Source organism: Drosophila yakuba, chromosome 2R (genome assembly GCF_016746365.2).
Source record: "Drosophila yakuba strain Tai18E2 chromosome 2R, Prin_Dyak_Tai18E2_2.1, whole genome shotgun sequence".
NCBI classification, from domain to species: Eukaryota; Metazoa; Arthropoda; class Insecta; order Diptera; family Drosophilidae; genus Drosophila; species Drosophila yakuba.
In genome coordinates, this window is record NC_052528.2 from 19333681 (window position 1) to 19351944 (window position 18264).

The 18264-nt window shown below is 43.1% G+C and overlaps 3 protein-coding genes and 1 long non-coding RNA gene across 8 annotated transcripts in view; 2 read left to right on the top strand and 2 right to left on the bottom strand.

The window, feature by feature from the left end:
- The first annotated feature begins 46 nt into the window (after positions 1 to 46).
- LOC120321251 lies at positions 47 to 18149 on the top strand. 3 transcript variants are annotated; one of them, XR_005560855.1, is made up of 3 exons: positions 50 to 159; positions 17406 to 17592; positions 17661 to 18149. It is a non-coding gene; the product is annotated as an uncharacterized LOC120321251 (long non-coding RNA). The 3 variants fall into 3 exon arrangements; XR_005560856.1 differs by lacking the exons at positions 17406 to 17592; positions 17661 to 18149 and adding exons at positions 288 to 1408; positions 1767 to 2751; XR_006245168.1 differs by having other exon boundaries at positions 47 to 159; positions 17406 to 18149.
- Positions 7328 to 9425, top strand: LOC6531404 (NADP-dependent malic enzyme). Its single transcript, XM_002092171.4, has one exon. It carries the CDS (start codon positions 7464 to 7466, stop codon positions 9378 to 9380), a length of 1917 nt encoding a protein of 638 aa, XP_002092207.1. The 5' UTR covers positions 7328 to 7463; the 3' UTR covers positions 9381 to 9425.
- Positions 10163 to 11213, bottom strand: LOC6531405. The gene is made up of 2 exons (XM_002092172.4): positions 10521 to 11213; positions 10163 to 10325 (listed from the first exon to the last, which is right to left on the bottom strand). The coding sequence occupies exons 1-2, from the start codon at positions 11106 to 11108 to the stop codon at positions 10212 to 10214; spliced, it is 702 nt and encodes a 233-aa protein (XP_002092208.1). The 5' UTR covers positions 11109 to 11213; the 3' UTR covers positions 10163 to 10211.
- LOC6531406 (semaphorin-2A) overlaps positions 11627 to 18264 on the bottom strand; it is a 46227-nt gene continuing 39589 nt past the window's right edge. For 2 of the 3 annotated variants that reach the window (XR_005560854.2, XR_005560853.2), the window contains exons 10-16: positions 17575 to 17803; positions 16470 to 16973; positions 15661 to 15813; positions 14780 to 14888; positions 14499 to 14592; positions 13911 to 14042; positions 11627 to 13768 (exon numbers count right to left, since the gene is read on the bottom strand). Coding sequence is in view for 1 of the 3 variants with exons in the window: in XM_015195829.3 (XP_015051315.1) it covers positions 14506 to 14592; positions 14780 to 14888; positions 15661 to 15813; positions 16470 to 16973; positions 17575 to 17803 (1082 nt within the window). In the remaining 2 variants the exon portion in view is untranslated. The remainder of the gene's footprint in view (positions 13769 to 13910; positions 14043 to 14498; positions 14593 to 14779; positions 14889 to 15660; positions 15814 to 16469; positions 16974 to 17574; positions 17804 to 18264) is intronic. The other variant, XM_015195829.3, reaches the window with a different exon arrangement.

Sequence of the window (18264 nt, forward strand, 5' to 3'; positions counted from 1 at the left end):
TGGAGAGCATTTTAGACTCTGACAATCGGATTGTCCGAGCGATTATTTAATTTAATCAGTAACGTTCAACGAAAACACCCAGTTGTTTGGGGGAATTCACGACCGAAGTGCAGCTAAGTGAGGTCACAACACTCGGAAAATCATATACACAAAGTGTGGGTGCGTAAAGTTTAAAGTTATCAAAACATATAGAACTTTAAAGAAGCTAACAGAGATGAAATACATAAATAATTTACTTTTTAGGAAACTTTTTTGTATAATTATGTGTATATTTTTGATATTTTTAGAGTGCATCTTAAAGCTAACGTAAGCATATAAAATATTGATTAATATGGCTTATCGCTCGCTTCGAAAAGGCCATAAAACACGACTTGGGGCCTAAGCAGTCCTTGAACTCGTAAATTATGGAAATGGGCGTGTATCCTGTGGGCGGTTTGGACCATTGCATTTCCGCCGATGCAAATCAAAGAAACACACCCCTCCTGGCGGGTATTTGAGTGTGATACTCACACTTTGACAGCTGGCGTGAATGTCACCCGGTTAGTCACTGTGTGTGTCACACAGTCAACCAGTCAACCAGTCATTCAGTCAACCAGCCAGTCAGTCAATCGCTCAGGCGCCCATTCAGGTCTCGTTTCCAGCTCGCTCGCTTGTCAAACTGTGCATAAAATATGTGAATACATGCATATGTGCCCGCACACTCACATTCCGGCTGATGTATTCATTTGCTCATTCAGCAAGTTAAGTAGGAATAAAATTGTCAATTTTCATGTCATTATTTCATGTCGTCGTCGCCGTCGCCATTGCCGTTTGCCGTATGTGTCAACTGTGACACACTCTCCACACTCTGCACACAATCGTCGCCCTGCGTTTTCAGATATGATTTATTCACTTGGCTTGATTTATTACAACCATCCCAACGGCTGCGGCTGCCCGTAAATTGTTCTGCCTACAAACCAATAATAATTGTATCCATCGTCGTCAACGTCAGGCGGCCGAACTTTAGTTGCACCGCAATTTTTTACATAAATTATTTGACTAAGCCCCCAACTTGATTAAAACTTGGCCCAGACTACCCAGACTTCCGTACCGTTCCGACTCCACCGTAACGTATGACACTTTATGAATTTGGAGCGCAAAGTTTCGAGGGCTCAAAGTTTGCCGGTGTCGGTTTGTCGCTTTGTCGGTTGGAGCCGTAAACAATTGGCCATGCCAGTTATCTCCTGCACTCCGAGAAATTGCACCTAATTCGATTTAAGTCGCTTGTAATTGCTTAATTAGTTTCGAGTGTGTGATCTTGGTCCACTGAGATATGTTTTACCTTAGCTACTAAAGAGTTGCATTGCGGGAGCTTTTGGCTTGAATAAATCCTGAAATCAGTACAAATTACTAGACAATTAAAGAAAAAGTAAGCATAACTATTAGTTTGTACACAAACATATAAATATTCTATATTAGGTTAATTTATTTACTGTTACCGATTATTATCGCTCTTAAATGTCACCATGTCCTTAATGTCCTTAATGATAAACTGTAATTGCTTTAAAACGGCTTTGATTATGGTAAATGATGTTTTAAATTTATTGGGCACAGAACATTTTTCAATTTCCAAAATTAAAGCTAATAACATCCGATTGAACAAACAATGCCATTTTAAAAGCTATAGTATAATGATGTAAATTACATAAACTCCCGCTGTGGAGTTGCGAGTTTTTGCCAAGTGTGTCGAGCGGACCGAACTTATAAATTAATTTTGCCCCAACCAGAATACTTCAGCGAGCTCCTGGCATACCTCAGCTGCCATAAAGGTGGCTTCGGCCCAACTTGGCGGCGACTTAATTAACTGCAGTCCGGCAAAGTCAGCGGTACACACGCACCTGGGGCCGTCGCAGTGGAAGAGGAAGAGGACGAGAACAAGGACGAGGATGAGGGATGGGGGATGGGGATGAAGTGCATCCTGGCAGGACGAGAAGGCCAGTTAATTTCATGCTGCCTGGCTTTAGCCCTACGACGCCATGTGTTTTAAAGTGATTTTCTTGGCCAGGCGCCTTTTGTTTATGTTGCGGCATAAGAGCGCCGCTTTACCGCAAGTGTCAACATTTATTTCCAACTTAACACTTTTGGCGTAACATGGCGCTTAATCCGCAGCGCCAAGTCGAGCCGCGCCAAGAACTTGACTAATTTTGTGCAAAGTTCAGCATTAACATTACCGCAAATTAGCAAAAGTTTTCGCACAAACAGCCGCAGCGCAGGAAAACAAAAAAAAAAACATGAAGAAGAAAATAAAATTGCAGAAGAGGGGAGAGTGCTGGAGCAAAGTGGTAAATCCGATTGCAGGGATTGCACGGTGGGAAAACCGAAGGAAAAGGGAGCCAAACGGGCTGCAGGGAGCACTTTGAGTTGTGGCATCAGCAGACGTTGCCTGTAGTATCTGGGATGGTTCACTGACTGCCATAAATTAACTTGTCTAGGCCCGATTCCTTGCCGGGCGGCCTGTCCCCAAAACTTCTTGCCAGATTCAGCAGCTGGAGCAGCTCCATTCCTCTTCCTTGTAATCCGCTTCACACTTAATGTTTTCTTTTGCCAGCTTGGTTTCCACTTTTGTTGCACGTCGCAAAAGTGTTGTTTAATTGGGTACATGTCTTCGAAATCGAAGTGTCACCAGATTAGTAAGCTGCTTAAAGCAAGATAGATACATTCGAAAACCAAAATAAATAGTAAATGAAGTAGTTGCCAAATGTTTCAAACTAACATCCTTTAATTATTTCTATTTTCGCTGCAAATCAGGTCACAATAATTTATGTTCATGAAACTGTATTGCGCATTTGCAGAACATATGCATCTTAAATTCCACCTCCCATCGCACTAATGGATTTATTTTCGGAGAGCAAACTACCTTTAATGATTGCCTACATATCTGTGACGTTATTACCCCACCGTGACGTTTTGATTACGATATTGGTTATTTATAGACGGACAGATCAATCGATATGCACTTTATGCACGCCGACTTGTCCCACCGTCAGTTGTCAATCAATATTTCGGTTTTGGCTTTGATTTCCATCTCCTGTCCCGCCGAAGGATGTCAGTAAACCGTAACAAAAACCGAAATTATGTCCTTACACACACAGGTCATCGCCAACTGCCGACTGCTGACTGCCGCCTGCGCAACCTTCAATCAATTGGGGTTTTAGCTATTTTTGGGGGTAGTGGGGTATGGCGAACTGTATTACTGGATAACTGGGGATGCCCCCCCGTCGTCCAGTTGAGTCCTTCAAACTAAAGAGAGCCGAGTGTTCCGGCGCTTTTGACACGTTTGGCAAATATTTGAGCACGTCTAAAAGCGCGTTTCGGTCTCCGGAGCAGGCAGGCGTTCAATATTTTCCATGACGAGCGCCGCAGCCTCAGATGACCGATTTCCACCGCCCGACCGATGGCCCCGCCCACCTTTCCAGCCCCACCACGATTTTCCCCCTTTCCCTTCCATCGCGTGGCAGTGCGTGCTTTGCCCTTGGCCTGTGGCTTAATTAATTTTCGCTTCCGTTAACAATTTTTATGCGGACTTGGCTCCTTGGAAGCGCCTGGCATGCGCTGATTTCGTGTTTATGGGTCCTTTAATTCGCCACTAATGCGGCTCCGTTTGTGGCGGAATTATTTGCCGGATACATGCGATTAGTTTTGCCCAGATTGCGAATAGTTTTCGCTCTCCATTTTGCAAGCGTGCAACAAGTTAATTACATAATTCAGCCTGCCCACGCTTGCAATCGCTTCTATTTTTTTGTATGCTACCAATATTTATGCCCGGCTGGCGGGCAGTGAGACTTCCGATATAAACCAAATAAACACTAAATTCCGGTTAAATAGGCAACGACACCAGCACTCTGCTGCACCAGAAACTTGGCCAAAAGTGTAGTATATAAAATGAAATAAAATTAAATAAAAATAAAAATAGCAAAGGCAAGAGCAAGAGCAGCGGCAGCAGCATCGAAAAGAAAGAGGGGACTTAAAAAATAAGCTAAAAGTCTTTTGAAGTTGCCAAAGTAAAAGCAGGGGTAAAAATGGAACGGAGGTTGGGAAAAGCGGGCAAATAGCGCGATATAAAGTTGGGGCTTTTTGGCTTTGACGCACGTAGCTCCCGATTTGAAAGTTTGTCGTGTGTGCTCAGTATACAAACATATATATGTTTATACATATATATAAACATATATATGTGAACAACAAGGAATCGACAGAAATTCGCAGCACTGCTCGCTGAGCATCGGAGTTTGCTGCATCGCTTTTATTAAGCTTATAAATTTTTTATTTAAGACTTTTCACTTTGAGCTGTTTTGTGCGAGGCCTGGGGTCCAAAGGCAAACAGCAACAGCAGCAGCAGCAACACCGACAGTCATGTGACATTTATTTGAGTGTTGCGCCAGGAGCATTTCAATTCCACATTTTAGCTAAATGATTTAAGAACCAGAGTGGGGCCCACTTCATTGCGCCATCATAGCTAACCCGTCGTGGCCCATAAATTATCCAAATTGTTAATGCCGAAATTGTGAAATAGTGAGACACATTCATTAAATGCCCAGAGCGCTGGATAAATGGGAATTTCAATAAAAATGCCAAAATGCCAAAATGCACTGGCCACGACATGCGATGCGAAAACATTTGATAAACTGCAACAATTTCCCCAAGGGCTTACCACTTTTTTCTCCCACTTTTTTGTTCCATTTTTTATTTTTTTTTTTGCCAGCTGACTGCCGGTATTAGGTTGGCGAATATTTTAGCTGGAAATGCGACTAAATCCATATGGAGTTTATTCGATTTGATTTGTGGCCTGCTGAAGTTTTCAAAGTAAAAATTTCACCAATTTCGACCATTTCGATAATAAGATGCCGACCAGCGTTTGTTCGTGTACACGTACACAGGGAGAAAATGATAGCTGATTCAATATTCAAGACTTTGAAATTGATCAAATAATCAATGCTCATACTATCAATAATAAAGGCACTACCTAAAATGCATAACATATAAACTAAACAACATGGATAAAGTCTTATGTACATTTTCAGTAAGTTTTAGATATATTTATATATGTTGTTTGTTAATATTGATAATGTGAAGTAACTATTTTTACTGTGCATTTAGAGAGCTTGTGGGGCTCTAAAAAAGTATCACGTGGTGCATATAAATTGCCAGGTTTCGCAACTTTTTCGCAGAGGTGCAAATTACTTTTGTTCTTTTTTGTTTGCTGTCGGCGTATATATTTGCTGGGCTTCCTTTTTCTATTTGGCTGACAACTGTCAAGCATTCGAATTGACCAGAGTTTTTGGCATTGCCTAAGCGTGCGTGTGAATGACCAAAAAGTGGACATGGATGTGGACATGGACATGGAAATGGACGCACAAGTATTTATAGCAGGACTATCGCATGCACGAGTACGGGTATGTGTGGTCAAAGGAAATCAATTTCCATATGCAAAACTTTTTTAGTGCACGTACTGGGCGGGAGGGAGCCGAAATCGAATTTTGTCCATAAAATATTCAAATTGTTCTGTATAAACGACGCATAAACATTCTTTGTGCAGGACCAGCACCTGCAGCCCCATTCCCACAGTCTCCATACCCATTCCTACATCGTTTCCCATTTCGATCCCGCTCGAATCGCATAAATTTTTATGTTCAAATGCCAAAGGCCGTAGGCAGGCGATCGCTTAATGTGTCCCGCGGCAGAAATTCAATTTGTAGCACATCCGTGGCCGAAAACGAAGGGCTAAAAAAGCAAGCCACTGGAACTGCAAATGCGAAAAAAGTGCAAATGTCCGACTGGCCGAAGGACCAAGGAACCAGGACGAAGGACGAAAAAGCAAGAAGCAGAGAGCCAAACAAAACAAAACAAACCAGCAGCAAAAGTATCCCCCAGGAGAGCTGGGAAGAACACAACCTGGCTGCTGCTTCTGTTGCTGTTGCTACTTTGCAATGCGAACGATTGATTGAAAATTGATTTCATTATGAACTTGTGATGCACATTCATCTGACCAACCCAAGCCACCCCAAACTCCGGCCCAGCCACATATCCTTCAACACCAGCCGGCTTTCCTTGCCTTTCCCACAGAGTTTTGTGCATCTCAGTAGATAATTGGATTTCGGAAGGACTCTAGTCCGTAGTGTGTATTGTGCTTTTCCACTTCCAATTAGTTATGGAATTTTGCTGTATTTAAATTTTTTGTATTCCCCCCGCAGTTAGTCTTATCGGAATGTGGAAGTGCTGAGTGGTGAGGGGAGTGGCGAATGGTTGGGTGGCTTCTGAGCGGCTGGACAACCCCAGCCAGATCCAGACATTTTCCCAGGAAATTAAGCCGCTTATGGCCGGGCCATTCGGTTCCTTTTGTTTTTTAATGCTCAGCCATACTCCCCAGTTCGGTTTCTTTTCACCCCCCCCTCTCCACATTCAAAATATTACTCGGTTGCCATTCCACTTAAGATTCCGCTGGCCAAGTGCACTTCGGATGGCCACAAATGGCAATGGCTGTGTTGTCTGTCGCGCGTATTTAGCATAAAAGGTGCGGCCAAGACTTTGGCACGGTCTGCGGGCTTTTGATGTTGCCCCAACTCCACTCCTTGCCTCCCAAAAGCCCTCGACATTGTTGATATTTTGCATCAAAATTCTGACAAACTTGTCCGTCGCGGGGTAAGGGTAAGGGGAAGGGACAGGGGGTCTAGATCCGAAGCGGAAGTGGCGACATTTTAGGATGTCACTCCGAGTTTGAGGTCGCCGCAAAGTGCGCAACACAATTTGCATAATGCCCGGTGGGACGGATGGATGTGGCTGCGGATGTGGATGTGAATTTGGATGTGGATGCGAATGTGGATGTGGATGCGGCGAAGCGCGGGGAATGGAGATGCTGGATGCGGTCTAGAATTTGGTCTACGTTTCGGGTTGCTGCACTGGGGGAAAATATAAATTAATTACATTTAAAGTGGTGATTCCATTACGAGCGTGCATTATTCAACTTACCATTTGCTAAGTATGTTGATTGCACTTTATCTAGCTTCAAATAATGCAAATTGCTAGAAAGATAACTACTATCATTATTTACTCTAGAGCTTCATTAAACTTTTTATATTATATGATCTATTCCTATTCATTTCTACAACATCTTTTAAAATTAAAGATCTATCATCTGAACTATTTCTTTAAGTTTAATAATTAAGTTTCGCTGCGTAAAAAGTTTCTGGTATACCTAAGATAAGAAATGCAGAGTTCCAAAGGGATTGGCACAGACTTTGTACATTTATTGGCTCAGTGTATGCAAATGAGTGGGAGATGAACAAGCAGGCGACCCTATCTTCGTCAGTATTGGTTCAGGTCTTGTTCGGACTGTAATATCCCACACGCAGACACCTCCCCGTTTTGGTTAGAGCCTACATATCCAATAACACATCCCAACCTAAAACATCGTCCTGCCCAAGGACACCATGCAGAAGTCGCCCAGGATGAGTCGCCTGTCGACCGAAAAAAAGATAAATGAAGAGAAGGATAAGGGGAAGGCAAAGGGGAAGCCAGAGGTGGAGAAGGACAAGGACAAGGATAAGGAACTGAAGTGCGTGAGCAACTATGACAAGATCGAGATGCTGGACTACATGCCCCGCCACATGGACACCTTCTGGAAAATGGACACCCGTCTGAGCGGATCCATGGTCGATGGTCGCTGGATGCTAGGCCAATCCAACTACAACAAGGGACTGGCCTTCACGCTGAACGAAAGGCGTGTGCTCTCCATTCACGGACTACTTCCGGTGGCAGTGCGAACCATCGATGAGCAGTTGGAGATCTGCATAAAATTCATGCAGTCATTTACCACCAACGTGCAGCGGTATATGTATCTGACCTATCTGTCGCGTCGCAATAGGCGACTATTCTACTACCTTCTGCTTTCCAATCCCGATCGCTATGTGCCCATGACGGATGTCTCGGGCTCGTTGGAGCTGCTCAGGGTCCACCGAATGATGCACTCGATGGGACAGGGTCTGTACATTTGTATTAAGGATCTGGGGCACGTTCCCCAAATCCTGGCCAATTGGCCGCACCGTTGTGTTCGCTGCCTGCTGGTGAGCAATGGTGCCTCTGTTCTGAGCTTGGGTGATTTGGGTGTGGATGAGATGCCCGTACTGTTCTCCAATCTGCACCAGATCGTCGTCTTTGGCGGCATTCATCCGGTTTATTGTTTGAGCGTGATGCTGGATGTGGGCACCAACAACGAGGAACTGTTGCAAGATCCAATGTATACGGGCCTGAGGGAGCGACGTGCCTCAGATGAGCTGTACGACCAGTTGTTTAAGGAGTTCACTCTGTCCGTGATGCAGCAGTATGGACCACGTGCCCTGATCCTGTGCAAGGACTTCGAGGCCCAGAAGGCCAAGAAGCAATTGGAGCTGTACCGCGACCGCCAGTGCATCGTGGACGTGGACTTCCAGTGCCTGGCTGCAGTGGCTCTTGCCGGAGTGATTGTCTGCAACCGATTGAAGAGAGTCTTCTTCTCCTCCAACGTATTTCTGTTCTACGGAGCCGAGGCCATTAACATTGGCATGGCTCGACTGTGTATGGTGTTGCTGAAGCGCGAGGGTCTCATCGAAATGAAGGCCAGGGAGAAGATTTGGTTCTTCGATGCACACGGATTGATAGTAATGGGCAGGAAGGACATACCCGAGGAGCTGCTGGAGTTTGCCAACCCCCGGGACCCCATCGACGACCTGGTAGAGGCCATTCACCAGTTGAAACCCAACGTACTGGTGGGTGGCTCATTGATGCCGAATACCTTTACTCCCGATGTCCTGCGGGCCATGGAGAAGAGCTCAGATCAGCCTGTGATATTTGCATTATCGAGACCCCTGGAACAGGCCGAGTGCTCGGCGGAGGATGCCTTCTCCTACACCAAGGGCCGTTGCATCTTCATCTCGGGCTCGAAGCTGCCACCGCTGAAATATGCCAACAAGTGGTATCAGCCGGGGCATTGCACCAGTAGCTATTTGGTGGCAGGGATAAGTTGCGGCGTGATGCTGGCCGGATTCACCACCATTCCGGATGAGGCATTCTGCGTGGCTGCCGAGCGATTGGCCAGTTTGGTGTGGCCCTGTGACCTGGAGAAGCGGAACGTCTATCCGCCGATGAAGAAGATCCAGTGCATCAGCCTGCAGTTGGCCGAGGCCATATTCACGTACGCCTTTGCACGCGGACTGGCCACTTTGTGGCCGCAGCCGGAAAACCCAATGGAATACATCAAGGCCTCGCTGTACAATCCGGAGTACCGAATGAACATCGTTGACGTTTACTGCATGCAAAACCGTAGTGTCGCCACCACGGAATCCCACAAGTACTACACGCTTAATATCTAGGACCTGTACTTACGTGGCGACCATTATTAAATGAACTAAACCAGAGAGGGCCGAAAGCAGGGATTATGGGCCAGTAACTGGGGGGCAAATTGCATGGCATATCATGTCTAATAACAGTTGTTTGCCCAGTCTGCATATTGATTTCGATTCGAACCAAAGTCGGAGTACAAGTACGCCAGCGGGCAATTAATTGCATGCAATTTTCATGTGTCAACTCATGCTGTGTGGCTATACTCGTATATATATACGTACGTATACGTATACGTACATACATGGTCTACGGTTGCATGTGTGGGTGGGTGGGTGAGTGGGTGAGTGTATGATTTGGGGATAGGTTTCAGAATTCTCGGGGGACTGCATTCGAAACTATCGCAGTACGACAATAAAATAATTGAAACAACCACAATGAAATGGCAGGAAACATAGCCACAGCAAAAATGCAGACAAATTAAATTGCTCGTGTGTCTGAGTGTGTGTGTGTGTCTGAGTGTGTGTGTCTGAGTGCATGTGTGTGTTTGTGTATGCGCCTGGCTTTGACAGGTGTGCGTCTGAGCGAAAGCAGCGATATTCCATTCCATTTATCAATACCGAAAATGAAATGCAACCCGGCATTGTGTCGGTTTGCTCTTTGTCATATTGAATTATTCGCTTAGGTTTTTTACTGCACTTTCCGGCTAACGTTTATCAGTTGGCCCTTTGGCATGAACGAAGCACCCAGCTGGAGTTTTCAAAGCCACATATTTTTTTACAGGTCAATAGAACTGGACCCAAGTCCCAAGTCGTTTTAGCTTCACCACAAAGTTTTATTGGCCTTAACTCGAAGGAAAGGTCTCACACTACGTTTGGACCCCACGAGATGACTTCATAGCCAATGGTCTTCAGATCCTGGCCATCGATGGCGTGTCGCGATAGTTCTTGAACCACGCTCTGTACATTCGTGGTGTTCTGAAATCAGGAAAATTGGGAAAATGTTTAAGGAAAGAAAGCATTTGCTTAGGATGACCAAGAACTTGTAGACAGTAAAGATTCTTGAAGCTAATACAAGCAATATCTTATTGTGGTAAGATATTGTTATCTTCAGAATAAGTGTAACCAAACAGGGAAAAGGTATTTATATTTTCCACTTTCTTAGTTTCTTACCCATGCTGCCTCGGACTTCGCCTTGAATTCGGCGCTTTTCAGAGCCTGATAGAATTTAGCGAATAAAGCGCTCTTCTGCCGCTTCTCATTGATCAGAGACACAAATCGATCGCGGGGCAAATGCGTGAGTATTTCCTGCACGAAACTGGTGAAGGAACTCAGCTGTCTGACCTCTGAACCCGATTCAAATAGCACCAAAACAATCTGCTCCCTGAGGTCATGATGAGCCGACCTGCGAAGCCTGTTGTATGTGTGATTCCGATGCCAGTACTTTGGCACAGTTCTCTGGGTCGTGTCATTGAGGTGCACAAAGTTAATCAGATCCACAACTTCTGGCAGGGATTCAATGCGCTGTTGCAGCCTCTTGAAATCGGAGCTGCGCAAAAACTTAATGGCTTTGCGAAATCCGGAATCCGTAATCATATGCTCGGCGACCACTTCGTCGATGGTCACTGTGGGAATCAGCTTTTCAAAGTCTTTCAGCTCGGCCATCAGCTCCGGGGAGTATTTGTAGCTCCTGTGAAAATATCCTGAAACCAGCACCAAACTGGGGAGCAGGAATTGGAGCACCAGTCTCAAAGTCCTCATATTTGAAGCTTTTTTACTGGTAAATATGTTATTTTTATGAATGCGACTCGCTCAGCGGTTTGTTTAATACTACTTAATAAAATTGTAAATGAGATTAAAATTTGTGTGCGGCATACATATGTTTTGGCACTGCTCTCACTCTTTAAAATTTGGCTTAGCCTACTATAGTAATGCGTTTGTCGCAGGGTTTTATTTATTGTCTAATAATCCATATATGCTTTTTTTCTTTACTTTCGTATAAACGTTGTCAAGAAGTAATAAACTCTTTGAACAGATACTTACCGATAAATGGTATATTCGAAGAAGGGTATCCGAAAGTCGACTAATTGAACGCAATGCTCATTTCAAGACTCTCTTCTTATCGCTGACTTACGCTCTCCAAAACATTTCGCGTTCGAAATGAAAATAAATAAAGCTTGTCTTTCATAAGCATTCGAAGTCGAATTCGACTAAGAACAGCTTCCCATGTAGCCCCCTTTACAGTCGCCTCCCGAAATAAAAGTCTACACCAGTTTCAGTTTTGCTTATTAAAGAATCTTATCACATTTATTTACTGCATTTTACTTTTTATGTGTTTACACCTAATTTGTTTTCATAATTTCTTTCTTTTATTCTGATTTTGTTTGTTCTCCGGAATTATTTCGATAGCTAGTGAATCTGCGTTTGAAATGATTCAAATGGAACCTTGAACTTGGTATATTCGAATGATGGTTAAGCGCAAATCTTCTTTTATTGTATGAATACTTTGTAAAAGTCGTTTATCTATTTATGTATATATATATTTACCGCGAATATTTATTTACTTTGTATTAATATTTTTACAGTGAATTTTTCGTTAAGTACTCAATTAATATTTATTTCAATTCTTAATTGCCGCAATGGCAATTGATTCATATTTTTTCCGTTTTTTTTTTCAGAGTGTCCATTGAATTTCCTCCTTTGCTTGGTTTTTATTATATTTTTTACTCAACATCATGTGATTGTCATACAAAACATTTCACATAATCTTTAAATTATTTACAATAATCGTTCAAACAAAAAAACACTACTAAACGCAACGAAAAACATTTCATTCATTAAAGTTAGAAGCTCAGAGCATTAGTAGCTTTTAAATATCTGTGGTTTAATAGTTATTTTTCTGTGGTATCGGCTTAGTTCATTTACAATGGCAATGCCAGTTTGCATTGCTAAAATGTTTATTATTTTCCTTTTGTTGTCCTAAGATGAAAACATTAAAAACTTTTGCAGAGAAAATCCTTAGAAAAATATTTAGAGTGTGTGTGTGGGTGAGAATAATGCTTAAGATTTTCGTTCCATTATCCCCCATGTTTTTCCATTTTTTCGTTTTTTTTTTCTGTTGAACAAACCTATTTTAGATTCGGGCTGAGTGAAGCGTTTGGGTTTTCCTTGATTTTCGCTTTATTATGGCAGTTTTCGCGGATATAAATATGTTTACTAAATGCAACGAGTCGTGTTTTGAGTTTTTCGTTTTTTTTCTGTGAGAATGAATTTCTGCAATATTACTAAAAAAGTACTTGCCACACCAACTTACCTACGCTAAGTACGGGTAAGTAACCATGAGCATGTTGGTCTCAATGCAGTAACTTCATGTGTCTATATTTATTTATAATTACGCATATGCATATATAACTATGTATTGCTTATCGTAAACATTAGGCCAACGCACAATCTATACAAGAGCGAGTTAATGCCGAATAGAGAATTTCAAATCAAAATCGGAGCGGAGTAAAAATCAAAACTAACGCTGGTTCATACTTATCGTCTAAAGCTCTTCTATGTACAAGTCGCCCTAAGCTATGTATATACTTTCATATCCATATAGCCTATCCGTTCATGCTGTGCGTCATTTGTTTTACCGAAACTTTATTTCGGTTTCTATCGGTTTTGGCTATCGTATTAAGTTGGTTCGGTACTTGTCTATGACCTAAACAGGGACTGCTAATCGTGTATATACTCGTATCTTACGCTAGTTTAGTCGAACAAATATGGCTAAGTAATATACAAATTCGTTTAAGATCTTCCCAACCCCAAACCCGAAATGGCCAAGCGACGAGTTGCCGGAAACTGAACCAAATGGAAAACATAATCGAATCGTTGCGCCTCACGAGCTTGGTAAATACATTGCCTTAGGTCAGATTCTCACTTAGGTGGTTGCAGTTTCATCTGTATCCGTATTCGTATCTGTATCTTTTTCCATATCCATATCTGTATCTGTATCGTTAGATTACCTTAACCTTAGCTCGAAATAGAAATAGTTTCTTCTGTAGGTGTGTCTTTGTGTGAGTGTAAAACCGTAATTTCCATTTGACTTATGGCAGGATCCTTTTGCTAGTAACTTTTCTCGTTTACTCCATCTTTGTATATCAGTTAGTTAATGTCCAAAATTATCAATCAATTATTCAGTTTGACGCTGACAACATCTCAAAACGAAACGAAAGCATGACCAAAAAACGCATCGAAATTATCAGAAATATTGTCGATTTTAAAAGCTTAAAAATTTCAGTCTTTGTAGTGGTTGTTTTTTTTTTCCTTTCTATAATCATTTTCTTTACTTATAGTTTTTCCTCAGCTCGACTCTTGTCCCATTTTCATACTTGTTCTTCACTTGTTTTTCTCGGGTGCTTACTGCTTTTCTGCGCCTGCAATCAAAATAGACCCACATAAAGCAAATATGTTTAGATATATGAAAACTGTCAGTGGAAAAGTAGGGAAAGTCGGGAAAGTAAGGAAAGTAGGGAAAGGAGGTTCGTGTGGGTTGTCTTACATGGGCACTCAACTTACATTTACATTTTAACTAGAAACTTTAGAAGCGAGCAAATATGGTAAGCACGAACACGAAAATGTACAATTTGCGGTGGGCGGTGGCCACGCCCTCCGTCGCCGACGACAAGAACTCAAAGCTGTACAAGTACTCTGGGCAGCGGCAACAACAACAAGTTGTGAGACGCATCATCAGCAGGAGCAGCGGCCAAAAGAGGGGGGCGGGGGTAATGGACAAAGGACATTTTTGGTTAGATTTCGTCAGGGTCTAATACTGCTAGTACTACAACTACTGGTTATGCGGGGACAGTTGATGATGGGTGGGTGTACTGCGAAAAGCACTCCTAAAATCATGAATTTTATTATTTCTTAGTACATTTAATAAACAATGATTCCAAAAAGTGCATAAAAGTATGCAGTGTGCTTTTCATTTCATCTCGTAGTAAATGAACAATTTCGTCATTGATTTTTTGCCTCACTTTTACCTTTCAGCTTGTAATAACTTATTCATGATTTTGGAAGGTTGTTTGCGGTGCTCTGATTATGCAGGGACCAAAGATAGCATGTGTTGTCCTATTTTCTGATTTTCTGCGACTCAAGGATACTCACTTCTGGGTCAGACCAAAGCATCGTTGCTGAACACATCATTCACATGCTTTCCATTGCTGCTGATTGGTCCTGTTTTGTCCTTGAGGCCGCATTGCTAATAAGTGAAAAAGCGAGAGGCATGAGAGGGGGGTAAAACACTTAGATCTCTGCCAGCGAATTACAAAATAATTAAAACTCAAAAGGCACCCCCGCACCTGACGCCCAAAAATTAATTAAAACAATTAACGGCAGCTGGCGCCCAAGCGAAACCCAAATACTCGTATAATTCCCACGATACACACCTCCTGTTTGGCCTGCCACTGCTTCATGGCCGATTTGTATTTCTCGAACTCGTTGCACCAGTGCGAGTAGATTTTCTGGTAGTCCTGCTTCTGCGACGGCGGCGAGCATCTGAATGGGAAAAGCGAACAATAAGTTTCTGACATTTCGCGGAAATTAGGCGTCGTGGGTTGGGTGGGTAATCACGTGTCTGCAGGGCTGCCAAGTCGGATATTTTCCTTTTCTACAATAGCTTTATTCTAATATTAATATTAATTGCCAAGTCGGATATTTTCCTTTCTACAATAGCTTTGTTCTAATATTAATGTAATGTAATGAAACAACTTCTGGGAGTATGGCGTCAATATTCTGATTCCATTAAGACAACAAAACAGCTAGGTTTATTACATGAAAATAGGGCTAATTTTAATTGTCTGTAGGCAATTTTAGTTAGGCCTTATTTATTGGCCTTATTTATATATGTACTTGGCTAGATATGCGAAAAATGGCCAAAAATTTGAATTTCCATTTTTGAGCCCAGGAGGATAGGGAAGTTTTTTACGAATTCAACGAGGTATGACATTCCAGTTTTGGACAACTACTTTTATTGCTATCGAAAAAATAGTGATTATTTTTTATCAAAAAAATTCAAAATAAAAATTTAGGCCAAAATCAAAGGTTTTTATTATGATGTCTATAATCAGTATAGAAACATAGTATAATTTTCTGTTATATACTATAGTTTCATTACATTTATAATAATCTTTAAGCTAGCACTGTACTATGAGAACTCATGAATTTATTAGTTACTTTACTGTATTTTATTATTGGCTTTTCCAAGCCTAGTCGGCAGCACCGGCCACCTCACCTCACCACTTCACTCGTCATCCTCGAGTTGACTCACCTGTGGGCGTCCACGGTGACGCCGTAGCTGCAGAGCAGGGTGCCGTCCAAGTAGCTGTCGTACCGCCCGCCGTCGCCCTCGTTCACCGCCAGGAGCACCAGGCCGCCCTCGTTGGTGTCTATGTATTTGGTGGGGGTGTAGCGTACCTCGTAGCTGCCACAGAGAGAGATGGGAGATGGGAGAGATAGGGACAGATGTAGAGAGATGGCTTTTCAGATGGCTGCTGCGATAGCGCTGGGGATTTTCCAATTTCTATTCGCATTGACGACGCACAATAAAAATCAATATAAAGTGTGTGCGCGAGACACACAGACTTCGACTTCCGCTTCGACTTCTACTTCGACTGCGTCGACTATTCGGTTTTTCCATTACTTGGGCAACGGCATGAGCGTAAACGCCAAAAAGCAGACTTGGAGCGCATTTTAAAGTGTCAATTTACCGCAGCGTTGGCACGGCTAAGTGAGATGAAGCGGCGTATCGCTTACACATTTTCCCCGCCGTTATTCGCTTTCAATTTTCCCAAAGATATGCGCTGCGGATAAGCGCCAATGGTGTTTTTGGGTTTCCCCCAAAAAAAAAACATAAAACTCAAAATACAATGCTCCCCGCGCTTTAAAGTTATTTGTTTGAAACTTTCCCTATTGTTGAAACTGATGGGCTTGGTGTAGCAAATTTGCAGGCAAGCATTTCGTATCACCAAAATAGTGCATTGTTGATTTAGTTTCGGAATCAAAATAAAATAGCTTCAAATAGCTATAGGACCATATTCCTTATATGTATACTGTATAGCATTTTTTAGCAATACTCACCGTCCTTTTTCGGTGGAGTGGTGGTACCAGCGCGTCTGCTTCTTCCGCAGCACTTCCGGCATTTTGACAAAGCAGGAGAGATGCAGGGTTTGGCCGTAGGAGGAGGTGACCTTCTTGCGCAGCACACTGGTGTCGCAGATCCCGGACGTCTCGTTGGCCACATCCTGCAGCAGACCCAGCTGGTAGGGTCGGCAGGCATTGACGTCCTTGTCCCAGCCGCAGTAGGGATCCGAGACGCAGCGGAAGCAGCTGTCGTAGCGGCGGGCACACATTGCAATGTCGATCTGCTTCACCTGGTGATCGGTGGCCACGTACAGCGATCCTGTCTTCTGGCTGAGGGTCATCTCGCGGATGGGCTCGTTGTGCGGCGAGGCCTCGAATATGTCCACCAGGTTCGAGTGGCGCTGGCCGTAGTGCATGAACTGCACTATCTTGTAGATGTGGCCAGACGTCGTGGCCACAAAGTACACTAGGAACTCCTGGTTCAGCTTCTCGATCCGTATCCTGCGGGAAAAAAGAACGTGGCAAAAAAAAATGAGACAAGAATTGCAGCGTCAGTGGAAAGCGCTTAGCTGAAAACACATCCTGCGGCACTTTGTTCACAAGTTCCGGCCAAGACAAAACATTTTTCGCTGCCAGAACAACCAACAGCACACAGCCAGCCCAGGATGCTGTGCACTGAGAGAAAAACCAATGGAACTTTAACATCTGCGTTGGATGGTTAACAACTAATGGCTAGGACAGAATATTCTATACAATGCTTCTTAATTTCAAAGATAAATTTAAACTACAATTTTTGTGATTAATAAGTAATGCAACTAATCATTTTAAATGGTAAAGCTAACGAGCTGAAGCCCTGAAGTTCCTACGTCTCGAGCTGCTTATGAGCTATTTATTTGTAAATATTTGGTACATTGGTTTTTTTTTTACTCTCAGTGCACCCATACATTGGACCGACGAATGTCAACAAGGATACGGAATACCCGTGCTCCCAGGCTTCTGGTTCCTGGCTCCTGGCCAGACCGACAGTCAACTTTCAACTGGCAACTGGCAAGTGGCAACTGGCAACTGGCTGGCGGCGCTAATGAATACAGTTCTCACTTACTTGTCCACCACCAGCTTGGTGAGTATGACGTCCCGTTTGAAGAAGACCGGATTGCCAAATTCATGATCGACCGCCTTGTCCATTAGCGGATGTTTGCGAATGAAATTCAGCACGGAGTCCGGCAGCGTGGCGGTGTCGTTGTGGCAAGTGCCAGGACGTGGCTCCGGCACTTTGGAGTTCAGCACGGGCAGCCAGGCGCTGTTCGAGGTGGCCTGCTCCTTGAATTTGCCTGGATGGATATGGATGGAGGGTGGAGAATGGAGAATGGGGGCATCAGTATGGAGTTGAGTGCTGGAGAAGGCTGCTCTTAATTTATGTGTGTCAGTACTGCGCGCCAGCTGATTTGTGGCACTCGCACTCGTACTCGCACTCGCATTCGGTAAATAAAAAATACAATTTAAGAGACGCGAACAGTGCTTTAATGTTCATGCAGCAACGCGGCAATCGGATTGTAATATTTAAAAACTTGTTCGGCCACACAACCGAATACATGTTTTTTGTAAACTTTAATAGCTATAAAAACATGATGATATTATGTATTAAAGATAACCCATTTACGTGTACAAAATTGAAAAGAAAACTTTTATTTCTACAGCACAGCAAGTGGACATTTTTTCGTTTAATCTACCAGTGTTCCCTGTGAATATTTGCATATTATTATTTTCAGATTCCCGCAAGAGCGTTATTACG

What these genes read in the sequence shown, in the direction of transcription:
- LOC6531405 (XM_002092172.4), bottom strand. Translation starts at nt 11,108, where the DNA reads ATGAGGACTTTGAGACTGGTGCTCCAATTCCTGCTCCCCAGTTTGGTG. An exon ending in CGAAGTCCGAGGCAGCATGG is followed by an intron (nt 10,326 to 10,520) that starts GTAAGAAACTAA and finishes TCCTGATTTCAG; the next exon opens with AACACCACGAATGTACAGAG.
- LOC6531404 (XM_002092171.4), top strand. Translation starts at nt 7,464, where the DNA reads ATGCAGAAGTCGCCCAGGATGAGTCGCCTGTCGACCGAAAAAAAGATA.